Source organism: Apostichopus japonicus, chromosome 7, assembly GCF_037975245.1.
Source record: "Apostichopus japonicus isolate 1M-3 chromosome 7, ASM3797524v1, whole genome shotgun sequence".
Classification (NCBI taxonomy): domain Eukaryota; kingdom Metazoa; phylum Echinodermata; class Holothuroidea; order Aspidochirotida; family Stichopodidae; genus Apostichopus; species Apostichopus japonicus.
In genome coordinates, this window is record NC_092567.1 from 2,742,306 (window position 1) to 2,769,672 (window position 27,367).

The 27,367-nt window shown below is 35.1% G+C and overlaps 3 protein-coding genes across 13 annotated transcripts in view; 2 read left to right on the forward strand and 1 right to left on the reverse strand.

Annotated features, from left to right (window-relative positions):
- Window positions 1-27,367, forward strand: part of LOC139969995 (uncharacterized) — a 958,452-nt gene that overhangs the window by 449,006 nt on the left and 482,079 nt on the right. The window lies entirely within an intron of this gene.
- Window positions 1-27,367, reverse strand: part of LOC139969970 (uncharacterized) — a 395,025-nt gene that overhangs the window by 174,750 nt on the left and 192,908 nt on the right. The window contains exon 10 of one of the 5 annotated variants that reach the window (XM_071975449.1): window positions 10,244-10,279. The exons of the other annotated variants lie outside the window; for them this stretch is intronic. Within the exon in view, the coding sequence (XP_071831550.1) occupies window positions 10,244-10,279 (36 nt within the window). The remainder of the gene's footprint in view (window positions 1-10,243; window positions 10,280-27,367) is intronic. 5 annotated transcript variants of the gene reach the window in all.
- LOC139969968 (uncharacterized) lies at window positions 14,582-25,372 on the forward strand. Of its 3 annotated transcripts, XM_071975444.1 has the most exons (10): window positions 14,582-14,877; window positions 16,045-16,157; window positions 18,749-18,922; window positions 19,699-19,841; window positions 20,289-20,373; window positions 20,848-20,998; window positions 21,442-21,635; window positions 21,895-22,048; window positions 22,458-22,576; window positions 23,175-25,372. In XM_071975444.1, exons 1-10 carry the CDS (start codon window positions 14,682-14,684, stop codon window positions 23,493-23,495), a joined length of 1,650 nt encoding a protein of 549 aa, XP_071831545.1. In that variant the 5' UTR covers window positions 14,582-14,681; the 3' UTR covers window positions 23,496-25,372. The 3 variants fall into 3 exon arrangements, with proteins under 3 accessions (XP_071831545.1, XP_071831546.1, XP_071831544.1); XM_071975445.1 differs by lacking the exon at window positions 16,045-16,157; XM_071975443.1 differs by lacking the exons at window positions 19,699-19,841; window positions 20,289-20,373; window positions 20,848-20,998; ... (2 more) ...; window positions 22,458-22,576; window positions 23,175-25,372 and having other exon boundaries at window positions 16,045-18,833.

Genomic DNA, 27,367 nt, shown 5'->3' on the forward strand with positions numbered 1-27,367 from the left:
AAGTATATACTAAACAGAGCCGATCTTTGTATTTAAGAATTACTTGATAAACACATACTATTATCAGCTTTCTACGCCAAAATTATATAATGCTAAAATAATTTACTTTTTAACGTTCTGCGTATATACCATATTAAAGTTGACTGTTAATGAAGCAATTGATGAAGTCAAATGTAAAATTTTAAAGCTTATTCAAATCTACAATTCTTGTATCTAAACAAATATTCAAGAATCCATATCTCCAAAATCAAGTTATTTTGTGTTGCTAAAATGCGTAAGTGACCTTAAGTGACTTGCTCATCGATTGCTTACCTATCACATAATATTCGGATGATCTATAGCTTACCTATCACATGATAGTACAATGATAGATAGCTTACCTATCATGTAATATTAAAATGAGCCATAGCTTACCAATCATGTAATATTAATATCATCGATGGCTTACCTATTACATGATATTAATATGATCGATATCTTACCTAACATGTAATATTAAAGATCGACAGCTTACCTATCACATAATGTAAACATGATCGATAGATTACCTATCATGTAATATTAAAATGACCGATAGCTTACCTATCACATAATAGTAATATGATCCATAGCTTACCTATCACATAATATTACAATGATCGATAGCTTACCTATCACATAATATTAATATGATCAATAGCTTACCAATCACATAATATTACAATGATCGATAGATTACCTATCACATACTATTACAAATGATAGGTTGCTTACCTATCACATAATATTAATATGATTGATGGGTTTGATTCTCTTTTAGACTAACTAACAAATAGAAACTTTAAAAGTTGCAGTAAAGTAAAAACGAAGGAAACAATAAAAATGATAAGTGAAACACAGGGAGCATCCATTGTAAGGTTTACTAAATGTACAGACAATTATCAGCGTTATTCTAACAATACAATATTAACCAGAGCCTGACGGTCACTATGGTTACTTGCTTAGTGAAAGATTAAAAAAAATTACGTCATCACCCAATACGGTATCATAATATTTATGCCCATATTTGCCAGCTATTAACCAACAACTGTATTCCAAGTTTGGATACAACATAATGCACTTGAAGATTGTGGACTAATTGTGGCCTTCCCAAAAATTGGGTCCAATACAATTTTGTCCTCAAATGGTCCCAAAAATATTGCGCTCACGAATTCGAACCAAAGAACATATCCCAAATTGCAATTGAGTTGGAAATATAAGTTGGTCCTGCTGGCCCAAAAATGTGCGCGGAATTATTGGGGTCCAGATGGCCTACATGTACCAGCTATTAACCAACAACTGTATACCAAGTTTGGCTACAACCAGACTTACGGTAGCGGTGTTATTGCAATGGAGAGAAAATATGGGCTCAGATGGTCCCAAAATATATTTGGCCCAAAAATTTGGGTCCAAAGAAGTTGCCTCAAAATACATTTTAGTTGAAAATAAAATTTGGTTCCACCAGCTCAAAAATGAGTCCGGAATTTGTTGGGGCCCAGATAGTAACCAGCAACTGTATACCAAGTTTGGCTACAATCCGACCCGGCTCGGGTTGCGGAGTTATTGCAATGTAAAACGTTTTACGTTTGAAACCATAACCGTATTAATATTCATAAGGTCAGCGCTACAAAAATTGGGCACACCTTCTTACTATAATACATCTACAATAACAAGTATGACAAATATGCATCACCCCGATGTTGAGTTATCGCGGACTCAAGCAAGTGTCACAGACGCACACATACACGCACACGCCATCACCATTGCATATATTCCTTTTGCCTTCGATAAGGAATCAAAACTTGGTATACACTAAACTATGTCTATTTTGCAATTAATGGGTATTGTCATCATCACATACTCAAAAACAAAGTTGGGAACCTAGCCAATCCAAAGTCAAACTAAGGAAGTAAAACATAAGAAAAATGGAAAATTTTGCTTTCAGTGTGCAACTATGACATCACACCTGTTTGCTTCAAGTTCATTTTTGGTACATACTGTTTTCAGCTATTGATATATCGAAAACGCAATTTAGGATTTGGATACAAATTTCACCCGGATGTTTAGTATATGATTCTCTTTAATAAGTCAAATGTACATTTTTCTTTTCTCATTTTTAAGCTCACGACGTTACAGTCTCTTTTGAGTCAAAATATAACCAACACCTCAACAGACAGTTTTAAAAATGTAGCAAAAATTTAAATTAAGCAAATGCAAAATAACAATATGATCCTTAACTTGACTGTTACTGATGAAATGTTAGTGTTAACACTAAACAGAAACTTAACTATGTTTCTTTGTCTGTGAAGTATTTTGAGCGTTCATGTAATAGTTTTCGTGTGCTGATGGGACCAGTCAATACAACAAATAGGGTATGACGTAAAGTGATAACAATAAACTTAATTCTTAAGATGATGATTTGAAACGATTATAAATCAACAAAAACAATATAAAGCGAAAATAAAATAATAATTAAATAATACAATAAAAAAATATTGATCGATTAAGTTAAGTTTCAGTTACTTACTATACAGAATATACATTTTTTTTTATATCATCATATGATATGACGTCACAGTCTTCTTATTGTCTTCAAATTAAGAACGGTAATACATTGGAACCGACAAACATCAAGAAATGCTGACTTAAAAAAAAAAACATACAACATATATTAATTAATATCACCTCTAAGTTCTTGCAGTTTGCTTTTAAAACACAAAGGTATTGTAGATAACCAATGAATGTCATTTAGTCCTAACGTTGACACAATTAATGTGGCTCTACTCTTTGTTAGATTTAAGACATTACGTAACCGATACGTCACAGTTTACATCAAATGCAGTAAAAGGAAGAACGAAGAAAAAGTGTAATCATGCCCTCTTAGTTACCGAGTGTATGTGGATACAGTATATGTACATATTTTTACCAAAGCGGTATAAACAAGTCTGCTTAAAAATAGTATAGAAATATTAACAGAATTAGGCGTGTAATCAATTATCTGAGTAGTAAGGTGTTTGTCGGGGAAGGCCGGGGGGGTTGGAAGGTGGAGATATGGGTTTGGAATTGGGATGAATCATAGCATTACATACAATTGGACTTATAAAGGATGTTATGACCTGCAAACGAGGAGTACGTAAAACAAACGTTGCTCTTTATTTACGCATGTAACGAAGACTGTAACATACTGGGGGAAAAATACTGTATATTACCATATAATTCCCATTCGACAGATTCAGGTTCTGATGGTGGTGCAAATAACTACTATAACATCCACTTGATCACCAAAGTGGTGGGAACGTCATCAAACCCTCCCAACTGCCCCCCCCCACACCCCGCCCCTCCACATATACGCAAAGAGTAAGATTGGGATTGTGCTTTTTTCCCTCTCTCAATAGTTGACATCCAAGAAAATATAGTCTCCTATACTGATGACGTAGTGGTTGTTGGATGACGTCATTAGTAGTTTAATTAGCGAGTAGCAATGTGAATTTGGCTTTAATAGCAAATGAATTTAGATTTAGAAATGAAAGTATATGTGGACAGTAATGTGGGTAATGAAACGTAAGAAATGACTTGTTGTACACTTAACAATAAACTACTAAGTAGCGTGTATGATCATGTAAGATATCGCATCTTTCTTAAGTAAGAAAACGCTTGCAATAAATTTAAATGATGCATGCTACCTGGGGTTAAACCCGCCTAATAGGTGGGTAATATATCTTAATTAATAGTGGACGAGTCTTTCATAATTACTCATTCTTTCTTATATGTACTTTCCTGTCATCGTTTTGTTTTAAACTTCATAAAGCTGAATTCAAGAGAGAAAAATAGTACATTTGTTAATTGTTTCTTCAACTTAGTAATCAGTGACGTCACCATACTATTCCAGTTTGTGGCGAAGATGAAGTCGCTGTTATCTCAATAGGAGATAGATTGTGGACAGTGCACTCATAACAATCTTTAGCAGCATATACATCAGATTCAGAAATGGTCACAGGATAACATTTATGTCCCCATCACCCACCCCTCTAGTCCCCCTAACCCTAACCCTAAACCGAATGTGACTAACAAAACCAAATAAATTACATTTGAACGATTTAGCGCTCAAAACTAAGTAATTGAACATGTAGCATATTAAAGGATGACTTTAAGCACAACATGAATGTTGTTATGTTGTACACCACTGGCTTTCAGTCTAGGCTGCTTTCACTATAATATTTTGTTTAATTTTGAGACATGTTACTTTTAAGCAGCTCAGTTCATCAGTAAAGGTAACTGGACTATATAATATAATACGGAGACAGTTATGTCAGTTCCTCAAATGTAAGACAAAACCCAATGAGGTGAGAAGACTTTTATGGCCTCAAATAAAATTTTAACATTAGAGGACAAATTCGACATGGACAAATGTTGTAAAAAATAATCTAAATATGCTTTGGTTTTAGAACAGTTACAAAACTTGATTTTGTTGAGTTATTAAATTCAATTTGTATCAAACACATTATTTATATGAATATTTAGGCCTGACGTCAAGGGGCTGACGTCATCATCAATTTAGCATTCAAAGAGTATTCCAGACATTTAGCATATTTTAAGGTGAATCTCTAAAAAGCCCAGAAAAGTTGAAGAAACTTTAGTAACATTCCTCTTTATTGTACTAAAACATGAAAATACTAAAATTCAGTATAATGTAATCCTTTAAACAAAATGTAAATTTCACAGTTAAATCCACTTATTTATTGTATATTGAATTATTAATATTATTGTACAATTTAATCTCTCTACAAGATCCATTCACAGTTAATGTAAAAGTTACAGTCTTCATCAAGTCACCATGTCATTGTCTTGAGAATATAGATGACGTCACAATCATACAGGACTAGTTGCAGGTGTATTATACTGGAGCTCTATCTGGCACTGTTTGTAGTATTTGGGAGATATAAACAGTTTACAACCTAAACTCTTTCACTGAAATGACTGCCATCGTTTTGAGAATAGAGCAAATGACGTCACAGTTCTGCTGCTGATTGGCGACGCCAGCATTGAGCTGTAATATAAAGATGAAATGATATATATATATATATATATATATATATATATATATATATATATATATATATATATATATATATATATATATATATATATATATATATATATATTAGGGTACATTTGTTATATAAATAATGGGTCGAGCAAAATTCTTATCAGTAGAACAATGGGGAAAATGTGCCAGCAATACCATGAGCCAAAAATAAATATATAAAACACCGCGACACGGGAAACAAGCTAACGACCGGTATAACGTTGTCTTCTTTGAGCACATAATCAAATGGCGGCGCCCTCTCCAATGCCCTTGGTGTCCTCGTAGGTATGTCTACACATGAATTGCACATTAACATTCTTATAAACGTCAACGAAGGAATTCACTTGCTCTGTGTGTATACTTTACTATTATTGGTGTTATGCAAAAGGAGATAATTTGTTACACAAGACGAATTTGGAGGAAACAAATGGAACAAGATAATGCTCTTTAACATGTTTGTGTTTTAGAAAACAGTATCGTGACCCGCTGACCTTGACATTCCTTCGGTCTGTCTATTCATGAACCTGTATTTCATTTCTTCCCTTCCTGATCCCACATCACATCTTTTAAATATTCCATTTTACGTCCCTAATTAGGTCACATATGCCAAACAGCTGACGAGCCATGACCTTGCTCAGATCTAACTCTCTTATTTTCCACAGATTCTATTATTTTCTGTTTGTCATCAATGGAGTGACGTCACCATATCGCACATAGTCGTTTCGTTATGACACTTTCATTGTATACTGACAGTTTTTGTCCCTGTTAGTATTAAAGGAGGACTCACGATCATGTCTCATTTTGTTTTCATGAAATTAATCATATAATGAGGAAGTGTTGAATTATATACTAATCGTTATAATAACCGTTTTAGTAATAACACACATGTTAGCAGATAAATAAATGCATCTTTTTCAAGTTATGGCCTTCTTACGCCTAAGCAGCGGAAAGGAAGGTTGTGTTCATCTAACATAATTGCAATAATGAACATATACTATTATTTCTGTTAATGAAAGGAACTTATCACTCATCTTCATACATTTAATCAGGGATCAGCTTGGTTCTTAAAACAATATATTAAAACCAATTACAGTTGAAGCAGATATTATTAGTGACCAGATAAGATTAGAAATTACTGATATAGAAATAACAAATGTTGTTAATGATGGAGATTTATTTTAATATATTAAGATTTTACAATTAAAAGTAACATACATAATCACTGTTAACAAATACAATGTTAAATACTAAGATAGAGAGTATTCAGTTGTATTGACTTACAGTTACTTGAGCCATGCCAGGCTTCTCTGGTAACTCTCCTCATTGAACCCCTAAACAAGAGGGAAAAGTATAAGCAATGAATATGTATAAGATAACACAATGCAGTGTATTTAAATGTTGTAAATATTAATTATATGCAGCCATATAAGAAGTGTTATTTAAAAGATAATGGATTCATGTTACAACAACTTAATTTTACTTCTTATTAAATTCATTTTGCATGTTTTTAAATGTATGGACCATTTTTGTCTTGTTTATTATTATTTCAGTTATCATTTTAAAGATTTCTAACGATTAAATCCTCTGAATATTTTGGTACTGAACATGATATACACATGAAGGCTAAATCCATGAAACCAAGGTCACTAATGTTGTGGTAGCCTTGATTCCATGCTTGAAGGGACCAATTTGTGATGGTTGGATTCTATAACAAGTTCTACAGTTTGCTTGAAATATTATAAGTAACAAAAATGAATTGTATATGTCAACAAATATTGATTCAATACTCAGGGATATAATCCTCTCCCCATCTATAAAAGTGATTTCTGTGTAAAGAATCAGTTCATTTATCTCCACACCCCATCCTCTTACCTGCTGGTAACCATCAAATGACCCTATTCAGGGGATTTCCGCTTGATATCACGGATGAGTCAAACAATGCAACCTAATATACTATCACACATTAGTGCGATGCAGGGAAATGTTCCGTCCTGTTTATAAGATGATATCGTCAAGCTGAGTAGCCATTTTCAATTTAGCTGCACGGTTTAACATTCTCACCATTATGGAAGTTCGACAATCCCTATCAAACATTAATGTAACCATGATATAAACATATCCAGGTCACTCATCTCTCAGTATGTTCTTTTCTTAAGTATTCACAAATGTAGGAGCCAAATCAAACTGGACATTGAGTTCAAGAGATGGTGAAGGGGGCAGCATTCCTAGGGTGCTAAAATGACCAGTTTACACCATTCTGAAGGTAAACTGATCCATAAACGTGGTTTATATATTCCCAGTTGAACCCACCCCTCTACCTTCTACCTCTACAACTTTGAAACCAATCGTAACATTTTGTGTAAAAGTTAAGTAAAATGTTGGGTAGGCCGTGTCACTATCTGACATTCCTTTAATAAAAAAAAAATCTCTGAATTGTTCATTATTGACATATAAGGGGATAGTTAGTTTAGTTGGTTCTCTTGACCATGATAGACATGGTTCTGCTTTATGTTTCGTTTGACGGAACTTGTGTTATCATTATATTATTTTATGTTCAGTGGAGAGCTATTAACAGTTTAGGCGTTAATTATAAATGCATATTATAGTGCGAAATACTATTAACAGTTTAAGTGTTAAATGCGAAAGACAGAGTCTTTCTTGCTGGCGTTACCTTATATTCCAAAACAATAATTTAATCAACCAGTATAAATAACCGTCCCAATAACACCAGGTAAATATGGGCGGTGGAAGGGGAAGATATAAAGATACTTCGAAGCTGTAACACATTGTAGAAAATACGAACTGAAAAAAATTTCGGTGTCACGTGATGCAAACTATTGACAGATACATGTTTTATTTGCTCATTTTTCCCTCTATTGTTTTGACTTTACAATGAACGTTAATCCAGCGTTAAGCATATTCGTCGCATAATTATTCAAAATGAACGTCTCGTAAAACACGAGTTACCTACTTTTATTTTTCACTATATGTTAGTGTCTCTGTACAGTATCAGTATAGCGTTTCATAATTCAAAATGAAAGGTAATCTGGACATCGAAGGGTGAAACTGACCGCTGTTTATGAAAGTATTGTTAACGCTATGACGGTTTAATGTTCGACATCCAAGGGCAATTTGCTTCATTTATCCATTAACATGAAAATAGCTATATATCTAGGTAATTAATTAATATTGTTCCTGTATCTCCATGGTTACACCTTACCGTTTTGTCTAATATTTCTACAGACCCCATATATCAAGATGTATTACAACGATTCTACTATGAGTGACTTCTTAACTTCGCCGAAGAAAGTTGGTGGACAAAAGACGTCCATGAAGAGGGATGAGGTGGTGTTAATATAACTTTTTCATCTAACTTTTAAACGAACTCTAGTTTTGGAACTACGAGACGCTAGTTTTTTGCCTTTCAGGAGAAATACTTCATCCTGTCAACTCATCCCGTCGCCTGCATGGTGAGTATACAAACCCAATTTCCCTTATTACAATTTATATGCAATGCTAATGTAGCATTAATACACCTTAGCTGCACGTGTACTGTAACGTCATATTTGAAAATAATTTATATGAGCCCTACGAAGAAATATAAAACGTGACTAGAAATTAGTTCTTTCTGAACAAACGTTGACATCATACTAAACGCCCATAAAAACATTATTTGTTAGCTGGATAAGTCAAACATATAATGTAACAAATTGAATTAAAAAAAATGGAACCTCCTTAGTTGGTGTTATATGTGTCACCTGTTTGTAAATGTGTTTAGGCAACGACATGTTAATGATCAATGTTTTCATTTATTTTTCAAAATAAAATTTCATGTAGAGGAAAAAATATGTAAAATTTTAATTCATTGCTAGCTCATTTTGACTAACATTAGAAAGGTTTGGTACAATAGGTTTGGTACAATATTCAGAAATTAGCTTTCCTATTGCAAGAAGAAAGAAAAAAAGGATAGAAACTACCAGCGTAAACCATCTCAAAATCTTACTTGAGGCTTTGAACTGACACACATTTGGGAAGTATTTTGCTCAATAAATGTTTTTTTTTTAAGGTTTATGTTGGAAAAGAGTCAACTCTCATGCACGCAGCTTCATCCAAATCACTATAGTGTCGTTAGCTACTTACACCGTTGTGTTCATGTCTTTTATATAAACGGACCTGAACTTGAACTTACTTGATGCACCCCTCCTCCAATTAATCCACTCTGGAAGGGATTACGGTATGACGTCATCACTCAGTCAATAAAACATCAACCGTTCATTTTTACTAGTTTCCTTATATGTCATATAACAACAGTTCGCTCTGAGTTAGTGATTTTATGACAAAGTGTATGCTCTCGTTTCACAATACTTCATGATGCTATTACCCAACGGATACAATCCTAAACCATCACCAACCCCTCCGCGATCACAGGGAATGATTCTTATGATGTCATTATATCAAATAATACCGGAGTAGAGATTTATGGTAGATTTGAGTATAGACTTCTACAGTTAGCACTTTGTGTGTAGAGAAAACTGTTACCCTATAAAAGTGAGATTCAAAATGTGTTTTTTTTTATCAGTAACTTTCACGGTTAATAATCTGTGAAAAAAAATTCACGGAGAAATTAATGAACAAAGGATTTTCTACAAGAAATTTATAAATATCTTCTTTGATACTTTTGGTATTGGTAACGAATTATGATATGCACATCAGCAGAGTGAAAAAAAATAATCATGAAGCATCTGCCGGCGAGAGAGGATTGACATTTTAAACGTTATTTTCCAATATTGTGTGAGGCTTGTACCACACCATAACACCGGACTAAACTTATTTTAAAGTATATTCGTTTCTTTGTTTATCATTTCTTTGATTGTGTGTGCGGAAGTAAGATTATTTAGGACGCATCTAACTTTGACTTTGAGAACAGTGCTATCACCATTACGAGATATAAACTTGTAACTGGCCTATCTGAATTCCCTGTTCGATACACGACAGTTATAAATCTTTTCCTCCTGATGAAAAACAAAGTTTAATACTCTTTTGTCTTATTTCTTTGTTCAACAATAATTTATACCTAATTGACTGTTATTAAAATTACCGTTACTAATGAACAGGAACATTAATCTATGTCTCTCTTACCTCTTCTCCTGGTAGATTGCCCCTTTTGTCACAGGCCTGAAAGGAAAAGAAATATTATATTCATGAGATTTTGAAAATGAATTTCAGGGAAATATAACATGGCGAAGCAAAAATTTATAAATTAGAATGATATATCTTCACAAATATCACAGTAAACTATTCCTGAGAGGTAAACGCACATCTTCATTGAACACATTAAAGTCAATAAAGGAGACAGACTCGTCAATGTAAGATGCACGGACTTAATAACAGAATATAAACATCAGCTTTACAAGGAAGACATAGTTAGTTTTAAACCCGCCCATAAAGACAGTGACGTCATCAAACACTGAGTGACGTCATAATGATGAACTTCTCACTAAGATGATCAGATAAATACCATGAACGACAGAGAAGATGACAAGGAGGGAAAAAGATGACAGTATTCAAAGACAGACCCCAGAATATCGTTATTGGATCGATGTAATGATGCAAAAATAAAGCAAAATATTGAGTAGCCCCTTCCCCCTTCGTCTTAGATATTCTGTTTTTATCGTATTGGTTGATCGTGAAGAGATATCCATAAAGTTTGGGAACTGTAGTTGTATGATGAACAAATCAAATAAGAGACACCAGGGGAGAATTAAATAGACTACTGTAGATCTGTTAAACTTTAAAAATATCATAAAATATACAATCCCTGCACAGATTCTTTCTTTCTAAATTTACCCTGGGTGTGTGTATGTTTAATTGATAGTTTTTACATGCGCACATAATCAGTTTTCCAATAGTTGTCTCTTTCTGTTCAACGTTAGGCAAGGAACACTTAGACCAGGAAGCGACGGTGTGTAAATTAAGGAATATATTGGGTTTGTGTAACCGATGCGCCCTGTGTGTCTATTAGACTAGTATTGGCAGAAACCACGTGCTGGACTTGGTTTGGATTGCTCATATACTCTATAGAACTCTGTTCGGACTCGAGAGTGCCATATTCGAACCAACTGGTCTCAAACTTGGCTCTGAATAAAGAATATGTGGACTCTACCACATCAGAGTGTTTCTTATACTATAGCATACCAATATATTGAATGGTTCTGTTAGAAATTAAGGTACTAAGAACGATAGGAACCATGTGAGGATACAAGGCCCGGATGTTGCATTATTTTATCATCAGTACTTGAATATAATTATGAAGATACAATAGTTAATTTGCCGGGTGGTAAATTTTACAAAATCAGCCACATTACTAGGTAATTTGAACACATCCCCCCCCCCCCCCCTTGTCATCCCACTCGGGCCTTAGCTCTTTCGAAATATTATTTTTGTTTTAAATTGTATTTATCAGTTATTCAAAAGACGAAAGAAATAACACAAATATTTTAAAAACACTATTATTTCAGATTCACCGTTGCCTTTTTTTTTTTTGGTATCATAATGCTGCTGATTATCCATAGTACTGTACATAAAGAGGATGGTACAAAGAGGATGGTACGTTTCTTGAAAATTAAATAAAAACCTTAAATTTAATCTTTTAGTTACACTTTTAAGTAGTCACCTCTCCTTTAATTTTCCTAGTATGTTAAAGTAGATCAAGTTGATGAATCCTACATAACAAATCCATCTGTTTCTTAGTTTCAAGTTAAACCCAGATATGCCCTTTCATATATAAGCCTGCTAGGACCCAGACATTCATATCAGTCACGAAAAAAATATATATATACATTGATCTAAAGCGATAATGAAATATAATCAATATGGATCCCTCAAATCCCATTACAGCTCAAACTACTGGAACTGAGTAACATTTACTAACTGTTGTATTGCTGCGTATAGTGACATCACAACGTTAAGATTCTAGAGATGTAAAGTATGCATCGATATTTTCACCAATAAAACATGTTTTGACTGAGACGGTGTGGAAGAGAGACAATGGAAGCACGATAGATTCATTTCGCTTTATATGTTTTTATCTGTTTCAATATTCTCTATCTTAAGAATATTCATTGATTCACGAGGCACTAACTTTTATAAGGAGAGCACATAGGGGTCTACATGCAGAGAGAGAAGGACAACAATAATTAGGAAATAGGATGAAAGTGCTGGAGTACGAGCGTGGAAGGGAGACTTCATTTATTTTCATTTATTTGTACCAACCTCGTCACAAGGTTTCTAACGTATATTGTGTATTGTACGATATCTATACATCCTGGAGAAATAACTCCTCGTCGTTGGACAATTGCAAATTTATCTTTAAATATAATTGTCGTTACTTCAGTATGGCGACCCCCCCCCCCCTCCAAGATTAGGATGATAGAAGGGTGATAAAACCTTTTAATATCATCACGACACGTACGATTGCGCCCATTTAAAAAATGTCGGGTAAAATGAAAATCATCCTAGATTAACGCTCTGTCCTACCGTGACCTGTATTACATACTAATGTTCCATACCTCACTGATCTGTAACACTTTAAAACAAATCTAATAAAAAAAATTATGTCAATATCTTACAGTTAGAATAATCACCAAGACTAGTTTGAAGTCTCTATAGCTATGCATACTGTAGCACTTTCATCCATGTAAACAAGCATGCCTTAATCCTTAGCGACTGCAACATAATACCTATAGCAATATAGACTACTGTATATAACTATGTGTTGGCTGTAATACCAGACAGTCGTATTTTAAATCACCTTAGTCTCTACTTAAGACAAATCCCTCTTATGACATCGTCAAAGGTTTCAGATATAGCATTGCTTATACCATTTTGATCGAGAGGTATAATTATTTTATCAATAACGGTGTATCATAAAAAAAAAAAATGATCAGATTAAAAATCCCCATCGTTATAATCTGCAACATTTACATCTCTTCCGTTAACTAACTATTCCTTAAATCGTTTTGATTGGACAATTCCTATTAATTGGGAATACATGAACAATTCGTATGGGACACCCATTGTATCCTGCACGTAGAGGTATTTTAGTAAATGCCAACAGAAATTTACACAATCCTCATATCTTGCCCCAAAAAAGTGCATTTCTGTACTTTGTGTTGTTTTTGCTACAATCTGCTGGTAGCAAACTTGACCGTTAAGGGAATGAGTAGGACTTGAAAACATATTGTTACTTCAGTCCACCAGGGAAGATTAAAGTAAGTTTTCTAACAAACAAATATCTATGACAATAAATTTATGGGACACAAGTTGTCTAAATCTGGTTGAACGACAAATAATTCACTAATCATGAGCAGTCACGTGATTGTGACAACATATCTAAATATCTTAGTAAGTTGCAGGGTATCCATTAATTCTTCGAATATTTCACAGCTTGGTCAATTTACAAACTATGACGTAATAGGCAGCTTTATATAATGGAGACCAAATTCTCCTTACACCAGAGAAAAGAAGAGAATGAACATAACCAGGGAAATCCAGGGAGCCTGCTACAAAGGCAAATATGCAAGGGAAGCTACAGTAAGGTACAGGGTCGGCTAAACGGACTGTTGTTTCGACTGATGTAACTTGTATGTGTTATGATGAACATTTGCCCGAAATTAATTCAACATAAACAAGAACGGTGCAACATGATTGACAACATTCTACGGTTTCATACTTAATGTACATCGAGATGGTGACGTAAACGCGGGATATGTTCAGTACATTCATTAAGGTGAAGACTGTATTTGATTAAGATATGTGTTAATGTCATTGATTTTTACTACAGCTAAGTTTTGTTTCAGAAGAATAATACCAATGTTTCACGAGGATTTATAGTGGTATGTTGGAAACGTTAAGCAGGGTCGGTTATGTCAATTATGTTGTTTCAGAGTCATGCACGCTACTATTGTGTTCTATTAAATGTTGAATGATATGCTTAGTTGTTAATTATCATACCAATGCTCGTAATTTACTTACAGACTTTTATCTCAAAAATATATGTTAAAGATATGTATTTCTGTTCACTTCCAGATTTTTATAAGTTTGTTTCTATACGTTTGGAATAAACGTGATACAAAAGTTTACATGAGTTGTTCCTCTGTTATTTTGCGCCCTCAACTCTCCACCCAATCCTAGACACTAATGATAAGTAATGAATGAGGCTGGAAGGTATGGATGTGGCAATAAAATATCCTTAACACTTGAAGGTAATTATCAAGATAAATAAGCAATTAGCGGATGACAAATTATGAATATTTAAATCAGATTATCAGTTTTCGACTAAACCGTAGTTGGAACAACTCCACCCACCCTCTCCTTCGTCGAATGTATGCATTTTGTGTCTGTTCCAAACACGAGGGAAATAATACGAATATCTGTCTTATATTAATATTTTATCAAGTGAGTGCATATATTTTAGTTACACTCTAAAAACGTCCTGGTGGAATAATCCTGGTTACCTCAAAGTGACACCATTGGGGTTAAAATATAAGCAGCCAACCCGTATCCTGGTTAGCCTGATATGAATTTTATCACGCTCTTACTTTTAACCTCTTTCCTGGTTGAATTCAGTGACGTAATTGACATGCTAACTTCGCGGGCTTTTCATAACACATTGTCGGTCGAAAGAATTCACATCAGGCCAGAAACCATGGATGAGTTTGTCAAAGAAAAATTAGCAGAATGGAATCTATCATCACTGAATGAAATATTTGAAGGTAAAGTTTGTTTTGATTATTGTGCAGAAAGGTTTGACCTATTTCCTTTGAAATACGTGCGATTTTCTGATCAGACGTTCGGTAGGCCAATGGAGTGGGCTAACACTAAGTTGACTAATAGGGCTAGGCCCAACGTTAGGACAGGTCTAGCGATGGATAAGCCTATACATTGCTAGCTGTCGAACAGGTGTGCTTTACTTTAGTACCTTAAATAGGCCTACGTTAAACCGGTTGCCGTGACTTATGCCGCCCTATAAATAACTGCCCTAAAAAGGAGCGAACCGCCACTAAAAATGGTTACTCTTGTGTTTTTTTTTGCTTAATTTTACGACAGAAATTTAGCCTACTGTAGCAACTACCAATACCATATCGCGATTGCAACTCTCCTTAGTTTGTGCATAGGCTACGCATAGCCTAACAGTATTAGGCTAGGCCTGCTGATACTAATGGCTAAGCGTATACTAATGTTAATCCCCACTGTTAATTATTACTACAGTAAGTTAGGCTAGGACTATGTGTCAGGCCTTTTAAAGTGTTAAACTAGTCAATCTAGCCTAGGCCAACTTACAAATACAATTCCATTTTAGGAAATAATTTATTCAGTATCGCATCTCAATTTGCTACACAATCAACGATTTTACGCTAAAGAACTGAAAAAAACCTCAGAACTGCCACGCAAAATTTGAACACTAAATTATTCCCTGCACTTACACTACAGGGATAGGCCTAGTAGTAGTATTGCAGTGAATATCAATGATCTAGCTTACTTTCATATATACGAGTTCTGTTGCATTTGTTTGCAAAAAGTAATTTGGAAGTTTGGAAAGGTTTTAGGTCACAGTTATGTTTAGCCACATTTAGCCAAATTATTAGTTCGCAATGGCATGTTTTTTAACACTTAGTGTTTGGGCCAAACTTACTGTTAGGCCCAAAAGTAAAGTTGGTGGTTTAATACATCTGTGCATCATTCCGTAGTGATCTAATGAATGACAGTTTTTATTTTGACAGGATTATAGATTAACATTTTTTTGTAGATAGAGCTTCATCAGAAACGTTTAAAATGTTTCATTTAATTTTTCGATGAATGCTCTTGGTGGGGGAACTACATTCAATCGTACTGTACCAAAGGGATTGTATTTGAACCATGTTTCACTATTTTTTCTTCAGAGAACATGATCGATGAGGAAGCTTTCTTGTTGCTAGACGAAGCAGCCTTAACAGAAATGGTGAAAGCGGTAGGACCACGAAAAAAGTTCCTGAAAAAATTACAAGAAGAGCAGGTACATACTATTTTCAACTGACACACAGTGAATTGTTACTTTTAGTAATCATGGGATATACTTGTTCAGTATGTGACCTGGTTGTCCATGGAAATGCAAGTTCACTTGTTTGGCATTTTAAAAACAGACATGCTCTTTTAGCTGGCAGAATGTTTACCCGTCCAGTAGCCTGTGGCCAAGATGGCTGTTTACAGACATTCAGATATTCAACTGCTCTCAAAAGGCATGTTGAAAGGAACCACGATATCCTTGAATTTGGTGATGTGAATGTAAATGTTGCACATCCTGTCATTGATATCATTCAGGACGTCCCTGGTGAGGACCCTGAGGCTATTCCTCCTAACGTTGATGGTGGTAATGAACATGTACTTGCTAAGGAAGATGTAACAAAGTTGGCTGCATCAACGTTAGCTAAGTTGAAGGCATCCAGCAGTGTCGTTCAATCTACAGTTGATCATGTGGTCTCTGAAACATCAAGTTTATTCTTTGATGTTATTAATACATTACAATTCAAAACAGCTGAGTTACTACAAGGTTTAGGGATACATGAGGATGATGATAGAAGGAAGACTCTCATGGATTTGTTTGCAGAACATCAATACCCATATGAGCACTTGGAAACTGCTCATCAACAACATCAATATTTTGTACAAAGTGGCTATTTTATTAAACCACGTGAAATACCATTCGCTGTTGCATATTACCCTCGCAATAATGCACAAACTGGTCATGTTGTTCAAGTAGCAAAGCATGTTACCTTCCAATACATTCCGCTGCATGATCTTTTAAAATGTGTTTTGGAAAGTAAGGGATTCATGAGAACTGTTTGCCACTACCAGCCTAGTAATGATGGAGTGATGCGGGATTTTCACGATGGAAAGTTCTGTAAAGATAATGAGTTCTTCTCTAACCAATTGAACATCAAACTTCTTTTGTACACTGATGAGTGCGAGATTACCAATCCGCTAGGGTCGAAGGCAGGTTTGCATAAAATTGGAGTAATTTATTGCACAATACTAAATTTACCCCCTCAGTTTCGTTCTTCGCTGTGTAACTGTTTTCTTGTGGCATTGTACAATGCTGGGGATGTGAAAACTTATGGATTTGATCCTATTTTGCAACCTCTCGTGAATGACTTACAGATGCTTGAGAGAGATGGATTGCAAATTACAACAGATGCATTTGAGGGGATTGTTCACATTAGTGTCGCTCAAGTTGCTGGGGATAACCTAGGTATGAATGGAATCTGTGGCTTTGTGGAGAGTTTCGTCAGCAATCACTATTGCAGGCATTGCAGAATGCATAGGAATGATATGCAAAATGCATCAGTATCAAAGCCTGAGCTACTTCGCAACTTTAACAATTATAATGAAGATGTTCGTCGTAATGACCCAGCCTCTACCGGTGTCAAAATTCCATGCCTTTTAAATGATCTGGCACACTTCCATGTAACAACTAATTATGCACCTGATTTAATGCATGACTTACTGGAAGGCATATGTGGTCTTGAAGTTCATCTTGTTTTAGGAAATTTACTGCAGGATGGATTCTTTGATCTTGACTTACTTAATAGCAGAATCACTAGTTTTGACTATGCACCTTTTGATTCAAAAAACAAGCCTTCCCCAATATCCCGCAACAAAGTTCAGAACCCAGATAGGCCATCTGGACAGACTGCATCCCAGATGTGGTGTCTTATACGTTATCTTCCTCTTATGATTGGAGACAAAGTTCCGGAGGGTAACACTCACCTAGAACTGATTCTTATTCTTTTGGAATGTATGGACTTCATCTTCTGCCCAGAAGTTACAGTAGATGAAACACTGTTTCTTAAACATCTTATTCAAGACCATCATAATCACTTTTTGAATCTATATCCAGATCGAAATTTGAAGCCTAAACACCACTTCATGACCCACTATCCACAACAGATGCAATTACTAGGACCATTGATCAATTACTGGACAATGAGGTTTGAAGCCAAACATAGATTCTTCAAACGTCTTGGTCACATTATTTGTAATTACCGGAACATACTAAAGACTCTGAGCGAACGACAGCAAATGTTCCTCTGTTATAACATGATCAGTGGAGTAGATCTTGTGCACAAAGATGTTGAGGTGGGGCCTGGTTGTTCAACCATATTAGTATCACTGGATCGAGCAGAATTCCTGAGCAGGGAACTTGGTATGCATATGTTTGAGGAGGTCTTTATTGCCAAATGGAGCATTGTTCATGGAGTCAAGTACTGCAAAAACCTATTAGTTGTCACTGGCAAATGTGATCAAGAGGAGCCAATATTTCAGCAGATCATCTATGTCATCTGTATTGACAATGGTGTCAAATTGGTCACAGAGTCTTGGGATACTGTAAAATATGATAGACACACACATACTTATGCTCTACAACAGATTGCAGAACCTGCTTGGTCTGTCATATCAGTAAACAACCTGTACGACCGTCAACCCTACCATGCAGCAAAATCATACCAGGCCACTGAACTTTGTTATGTTACTCTACGCCATAGAATTCCTTGAGCGATTAATTTCAAAGCTTTGACGTAAACTTTAATTTAATTTCTCTAACTTTAGACACTTGCTGTAATGAACAACTCGCTGGATTATGTACCAGACCTTTTTCTCCCGACTACATCTACTCCAAAGAGATCATCACTGGACACTACAAGTGACGATTCCAGCCTTGTGGAGAACAGTGTCCCACTTAAAAAGTCCAAATCTTACCATTGGGAGGTCATACCTGCCTTCGTGAGTATAAAATACTTTTCTGCCTACTTGTCAAGCAGTGTACTGTATGTACTACTTATTAGCCATTAAAGGATTCCCAAATATCACATTTTCTGGCATGAAATAATCTAGTACGGGAAGTTCTCTTCTAATGTATCTGAATGACTATAAATTGTAAATTATGTCTTTGCCAAAATACTTAAAGCAATACTGTTCTTCATCAACAGACAATGAGGCTGGCATATGGCATACCTGTACAGTAATATTCAGTATTGTACAGGTAGTACAAGTGTAGTGCAATGGAAAATATATTTATTTAATTGCCTGAGTCAACATTCTTCAAATTGCAATGTGTTCAGCATGTGGCAGATCTCTTACAGCTACAGTAGGTCCCACAAACCATACAATTTGAAATTTGGATAGCTTTTAATCCTCATGAAAAGAACATCCCTCCAAAATGTTTTGAGAAAGTTTAAGCTCCCTGGTGCTACAACTGCAGTCATGTTTTGTGTCACTTGAGCAGGGTTGCTTTAAATTGAGTTGCCTTCTGAATTTCTTGACAGAACAAAATACAATTCTGGAAATCATACTAGATCCTCAGTGTAAATCTGCAAGAGGTAACCAACATAAATTCCCAGTCAAATGACAATTTTACCACAAATCTATAAAACTTATGTGATTTACTGTATGTATTATGTGAAGGTTACAGTATATTATTTAATATCAATTTATCAAAACAACTGGTTTAGTACAACATCAGCTGTCATTATATTATTGTCTCTATTCCATTTTTAAAGAGTGTCAGAACAATTCTCGAGAGCCACTCATCAGAAGGCGGAGATATTATAAAGGAACTAGAAAGTGGTGTGCTCAGTAGAAAGAGAAGGCTCAAAATGGTACAGATTCTTGTTGCCTACATGATTGAAAATTTTGGTGACAGGTTAGTACCTTTACTACATTATATGAGAGAAAGAATGTTCACTCATTGTTTCTGCCATATGGGATTTGGGCGAAACTTGATTCATTTCAGGTTCAATCTTTGCAATAATTTACTTCACTCCTCACTTACCAGTCTGTTACACTGCTGCACCTCTCACTACCGTGATAGTGACCTCTGGTAACCTTTGCCACTGCCCTCACTGCCACTATTTTATTTGCCGGTGATTGAGGTTACATGCAACATGTACAGTATTTTGAGTCAAAAGGACAGTTCCAGTATTCATCATAATTTGCAATAAAGCAGCTGGATGTTGGCTCCACCCTTTCATGTAAGGGTGATTTTACTGTATTATTGCCAAAGTGAAAAGTATTCCATTTCACTTTTTTAACTGGCTGCTGGCTTGAGATAAAATACTTTTTTCTTCCTCTTTCAATTAATTGCACACAGACCCACAACAGATATAAAAGTCAGGATGGCAAGAGCTATAATTCAGGACTTTCCTGTATTAAAAGATGAAGAAGGTCAAGGATTTGTAAGTAGTATGATATGGATCGTTCCATAGGGCTGAGCTAGTCACCTCTTAGATTTGGCTGATCTTTAGCTCATCTGAAACAATATGTGACTATGATTGAAATCCAAAAACCTAAGTGTTCTCAGCCTTGTACTTTCCAAGTTGCATTCATTTAAATTTTGGGTGCCACAACCACTTTTGCAGTTTCATGGACTTCAACATTTTGGGGAAACCAAGGAGCTGCCAAATTTCTTGGAAGGCGCTATAAACCTTACATAAATCTCTAGCCAGATATAAGGGGTGAAAATGAGTTGGTTTTAGATTGAATTACCCATATTCAAATTAAATTCTGCTCTTCATTTTCTCCTAAAAGTGTAATTGATATGAGGCATTGTTGTTTGCCTCAGATACTCAAAATGTTGTTTGTCTGTGATGTATTTTGTAATTTTTTGAAGGCTTACAGATTATTTCTTTGGTGTTGCTATATTCACACAGGAAGCTTGGTATACTCCTGGAAAAGGGTTGCATTCTGCAAGTGGTTGGCTCGAGGAAAGGCTGCGAAATGTTCGCAGACGCACAAGTGGTACTAAGCGGACTGCCCAGGTTCCAACTGTTTCAAAGATGGTGAAAGTTACCGCGTTACCAGGTAGATACTGTTTACTGTTATTCAAGTTCAGTTTGTGAAATAATTTCAATTAAAGTGTTCTATCTGCTTTTAGCAAGATAAATCTAATTAACAGGTATTTTAACCAACATTTCATTTTGACAGTACGTTATATTCACTATACTTGCCGTGACTGGGACATACCATATGAGCTGTCTGGCTTGATCCTTTGTTTTGTTTATGTTTTGTCCTTAGTATTGCATAAAGAAACCTTTTATATTTTTCATTTGAATACTTGTGTGTCAAATTAACAGAAATTTAACATACCTCATCAATAATGTTGGCCAGACAGTTTGCTATTTAACTACAGTATTAATCACATGTAATTAATGAAATATTTGTTGAAATTCTCTCAGAATATTGAGAATTAAATGAAAGGAATCTTGAGATATCTCATTCCATATAATACCTTTTTTCCCACACAGACTGCTCTGTAAGTGAAACAGACGACTATGCTATGAAAGAATGGCTAAAAAATCATATTGAGCCACTCTCTCAGGTGCACGAGTTCATGGAGAAGACGACGATAAAACGGGCAGAGTGGATCCGGGCAAATCCTGGTTTATCAATTTCGTCCATCCTTAAGGAGTACCCGCGGCTTATTGATATTCCTGGCATGGTAAGTAATTGTCAATACTTTTGGTAGCAAATATAACAACAGGCCTCCCACTGAACCATTAATCAACCCAGTAATATCCAATATCGCAATTCAGACGCATATTTAAAAAAATTGGCCCAATTTGCTATGACAACCTAAATTCACAGGTCCCCTTTTCCCTTAAAAGAAATTACACATTTTTTTGTCATAGGCTAGGCTTCATATATCTTGTACAACCCATTTATGAATGTGCTGCATTTTCTCTCCCTGTCTCTTTAAGATTGAGATGGATTTTCGCAGAATTTATCCTGATGTTGCAGATAACCTTTTCATGCAGTGGACCCCGCCCTTCGTTGAAAAGGTTTTGCAGTATGCAGATCTGCAGGGAAAGTGGCAATCATATCTCAACGTCAGAGCAGATAGGCTAGATTCGGGTATGTACATATTGCTATCATAACATATTTCAACAAGATGTCATACAATTGCATTGATAGTTTGATTGCTTTTAGTTATTTCTGTAATATACTTTCAGAGAGAAGTTCAAATTGGAGCTTCAAGATATTTTATAATAGAGTAAACAGCAGTAATGTAGTCATAACCAGTAGATCCAAGTTGAGACTTGTCCAAGTCCAGAACCTAACTCAAATCTGATACAAGTCCGAGTCTTCGTCAACTGTATGTTGCAGCATTCAAACATTAACTATTGGTGTTTGCAGCTGACCGAAAGATAAGAAATGCACTAAGCTGAAGTTTGCGTCGTGTGATAAGCAAAACGGAGACAACATTATTTGAAACTGAAGTAGTTGTTCAAAGATTGGTTTCTGCATTTTCTGTATATTTCAGATGAAAAGAAGAGTAACATTGGATTGAATTTGTTGCCCTGCATTTTACCATCTGGGAGAAAAGGGAAGAAGAGGTGCAGCATTGATGATGCGATGAAATCCTTTGTGGATGTTCAACCTGTAAGTTATTATGGCTTCTACAGTTACACTCAAGTTGTCACAAATCAATGAAACAGTTGTTATTTGTAACAATTGACATGCAGACTGATGAGTTTGTAGTGAAACACACTATCAGCTGTGAAAATTGAAGTGACTATGCATGTATCTTCGACCAATTGGGTCTTTGCAATCAGTCTTTTATGATGCTCTTTTATGCTGTAAAATGCTTCTTTTTTTTTTGTGTTCTTATAGTACTGGCAGTAGTGGGAACTGGTAAAGTGGGGAGCTTCCCTTGTTTGAAGTTTCTAAACAAACTCTCTAAATGGACTTATTTTCCAAGTTTTTGATTGTTTTAAACGATAAAAAAGGAACTTCCAAAAATAAGGCTACAACAGACAAGGTTGCATGTCTGTTCATAGACATGACTAGTTACTTTTTTAAAAAGATGACTGAATGTCTTGTGAGGTAAATTTCTTCCAGGGTGGTCAAAGACTTACAATTTTGCCCGAAGGTGACCATATTTGAATATCTGGCATATCTGGGGCCAATGCAGCATACCTTCAAAGTGTATTTTTCCAGCAAGTGTATATTTAAATCTGCTTTTTTTCTGTTTCTTAAGGTTGGCACCAACATGCCCAAATACTTGGAGGAAGTTGACAACCGCCAGCCTTTTGTTTTAATAATGGGTGATCGGGATGCTGCCCATCAAATCTTTGTTGTGGCGGATGGGCATGGATTAGAGCAGCAGACCCTACTAAAAGCTCTTGATGTTTGCTTCAAGTTGTTTTATGTATTAGACCTTCACTATCCGTGGCAATGTGCAGTCACATGGGAGTTTGTCCAGAAGGTTCTATACGGACTGGACAGTAAAGTCAAATCAAAAACATCACCTGCCGTGATTGCAATGAGGGCTGCATTGAAAGCAGGAATGGATGACTGATGCCAGAAGCTTTAAACATCATCACTTATCTCCAAGTATTGTTTATTCTCTTTTATTGTAATGGTTTGTAATGTGTGGAAACTTGCCATCAATATCATTCGTTTGTTATAAGTTTTCTTCCTGTCTACAGTACCATAGTTGGCCTATCTTTGTCAACATTTGTAGCAATTCTTCCAACCAGTCTCCCAAGAGGAATCTACAGTCCTACATACGGGTTTTTAAGTTTTCAATACTTAGTAACTACAAATGAGCTTTCAATTTGTGTGTACTTATCTGTCAAAGACCAGAACTATGCATTCAGTTAGTATTCATTGTTCAACCTTAGGGACAGGTGAGTCCATCAAGTTTCTCCTTTAGTCCTCTCTAATACTTTTTGTTTTACATTGTTCATAAACAATTTCTTAACACTTTTTATTTTCACTCATAGCATGATAAATCAAAATCAGTTGTAAAATTTAAACTTCATAGACATGGTATTTCTATTCATGGAATCAAGGGTCATTTAACAAACTGAAACCGTGATGAAAAGTTCAAACTATGATTAAATCTTACTGAAATCAAAACTTGTTTGAAGTATATAATTTTCATGGTTCCATGTCAAAAGGGAACATAGGTCAACATCTGACAACCTTGTAGCACAAAAATTACATGTGATGCGAAATTCATGTATGGTTCATCATAGTATACGAAACCTACGTTGTATTTGATTGCGCTCAATGGGTTTTGAATAATAATGACTAAACATTTTCAGCAGTTCAAAAGATTTCCCTATTCAACTCCTGCTGGAATATTTTAAGAAAAGATGACTAAAGGCGGTAGTACAACATTATTTTCCTTAAAAGTTTTAAAAGTAATTAATTACTTGTAGTTTTATGCTTACTTTAAGCTTCAAATCTTTCACTATGTGTGCTTTCCATGTTTTTTGTAGTAATTTTAGCTGTATTATTTTAGTAGTAATAGCTGTACTTAAGTATGTTAAACCCTTGCCATAATATTTTTTTAAGGTTTACATGTTTACTTATTAATATGATACCAACACTAGTAGAAGTATTACCTTCTTTATATCCGTCCATTATGCCTCTCATTCTTTGTATGCATTTGCCTGATTATAAATCTATATATATATTTACACCACTTGCCATCAAACATTCTCTAACGTTTACATTCATGTTTTACTGTTTGTTTATTGAAGATTTATTAAAGATGTTTTATAAACAGATAGTTACACCCTCAAGTTTTTGTACTTGTTTATTTTTGTACACTTTTTACTTGTTGGCGTTTCAGTTTGTTGTTCCGAATATGTACTATGCCACATGACAATGCTTTTGTTATACAATATCCAGGAAGATGACAGTTCTTAATGCCTGATGCATTCATAAGGAGAACATCTGAGACAGCTGATTAGGTCGAGGGTCTGTATCTAACAAGGATTCTTAGTACTTAATTTACCAAAACTGTGTTAAGTCTATAGGATGTTTTTTGTCCTGGGCCTAGGTTATTTAAGTTATTTGATAAAGAGGTGGGTTTACAATCTGACAATGATGTCTCATGAAATAATGAATCAAATCCTGGTTATGCTATGGATAAAGAACCAGGTAATTTGTTAAACCTCTGACATTTTTCCTGGTTACAAACTGACCATTGTCCCTGGTCACTAACTGACCATTATTCCTGGTCACAAACTGACCATTAATCCTGGTCACAAACTGACCATTAATCCTGGTCACAAATTAACCAGGATCTTGGTGAAGCTTATTTGACCAGGATTTCCTAGTCAAGTTGACCAGGATTGTGTAGGTGGCATACTGACCCGGAGCCTGGTAAAATTTTGACCCCATCCTGGTGTATTTTAACCAGGGCTTTTTTAGAGTGTACCATGGTATCCGTACAAGATAACAACAAAGCGGGTTAGTAGAGCTACACATATATACTGCAGAGTTTCTGTCTGTTTTCTAATATATTCCCATTTTACACAAATACAATTATCCACCCCCCAAGAAAAAAGGGGAAAAAAGAGGGGAAAAAAAAGAAGAGTATTAGATCGGAACCCTTGAAATTTCATCAATAAAAATAGCTCCTCTTCCCTTCATATATACAAACAAATGGCCATGACAAGCATTACCATTCAGAAGAATATATCAGAGTTTATTAGTTTCAAATAAAAACCAGACCCGTCCTTTCATTATATCTATATAGGCCTACTTGGACCCACAGACTTATGTCAGTGTCGTATACACTAATCTGGATAATAATTTAAGCAAGTGATCCTTCAAATCCCCTGAAGCTTTCTAAGCAACATAGTTAATTTATTATCAAGATTTAATACAATGGAAGAATACTTTATTGGATATATCTAGGTTCTGTATTTTGTGTTGTGTTTGCTATAATCTGCTGGCAACAAACTTGACCGTAAAAGGAAAGATAAGGACTTTGAAAACATAATGTTACTTTATTTCACAAAAATCACACCAGGAACGATGAGAGTAGGCAGAGATATTAAAGGTTTGGAAACAAACAAATAAAAAATGACAATAATTTTGTGGGACAAACTATTGTCTGAATCTAATTAAACGATAAATACCTCACTAGTATAAGTAGCAGTCATGCGACTCAAACAACATATTTAGATCTCTTAATTAGTTGCAGGGATATCCAGTTATGTGTGAATATTATATGGATTGGTCAACGTTATAACCTATTACGTAGCATGCAGCTTTATTTCATTTTATTAAAACCTTTACGCATTGACTAAATTCTCAACATTATTTGAGTTAAACACCAAGACAGTATAGAAATCAACTTGAAATATGTTTTTACAGTCAAATTTTCCATATATATGTTGCTATTAATAACTACCAAATTTTCACCATCATCCTGTGCATTTGAGCAATTCGCAAAGTACCATATAAATGGTTAAATTTAATTTGATTAGTAATTACTTGAATCAAGACCAACAATTTTAAGTAATATATGTTAGTGTTTTAATGATGTATGGAAGACCCACGTCTCCTGCACCATCAGAAACAGCTAAAAACCTAAACATGACCAGTTAAAACCAGGGAGCTGCTACAGTAAGATACATGGTCAGTTAAACGGACTGCTACGACTGTTGTTATGTGTTATGATGAATAATTATACAGAAATTACAAGAACAGACATGTTCAATATGATTTTTAACATTCTATGGTTTCATCTCAGAATAAACGTGAGGTTTATTGGATGCAAATTCACAACCTCGAACATTAATAAAACGGCATGTGTCAAAAACGATTGTACAATATGTAGCAAACCTGTCCAAATGTCAATCTGTTCCTGTATTATTTGACGCCCTCAATACTCCACCTTATGCTAGACACTGATGATAAGCTCCGGGTGTTGCAATATAATATCTTTAACAATTTAAGATAATTATCAAGATACATAAACAATTAGCCGACGACAAATTATAAATATTAAAAGAGATTATCAGTAACCGAGTGGAACAACTCCACTCTAACCCCCCACAAACCCCTCACAACCCCCACACAACCCCCCCCCCCCCCCCATTCGAATCCTGATATCTTCTAAACCGTCGAATGTATTTATATCTGTGTCTGTTACAAACACGCGGGAAATAATACGAATATATCTTATATTCATATAAGTGATTACATATGTGTCGGTTATCATGTTATCCGTACAACAGAACAACGAAACGGGTTAGTAGAGCTACACATTATACTACAGAGTTTAATATGTTTTTAATTTATTCCCATTTTACACGAATTTAATAATACCCCCGCCCCCAGCCCCCCTCCCCCAAAAAATTATTAGATCGGAGTCTTTGAAATATCAGTAATTTAAATAGCTTTTCCTCCTTTCATATACACAAA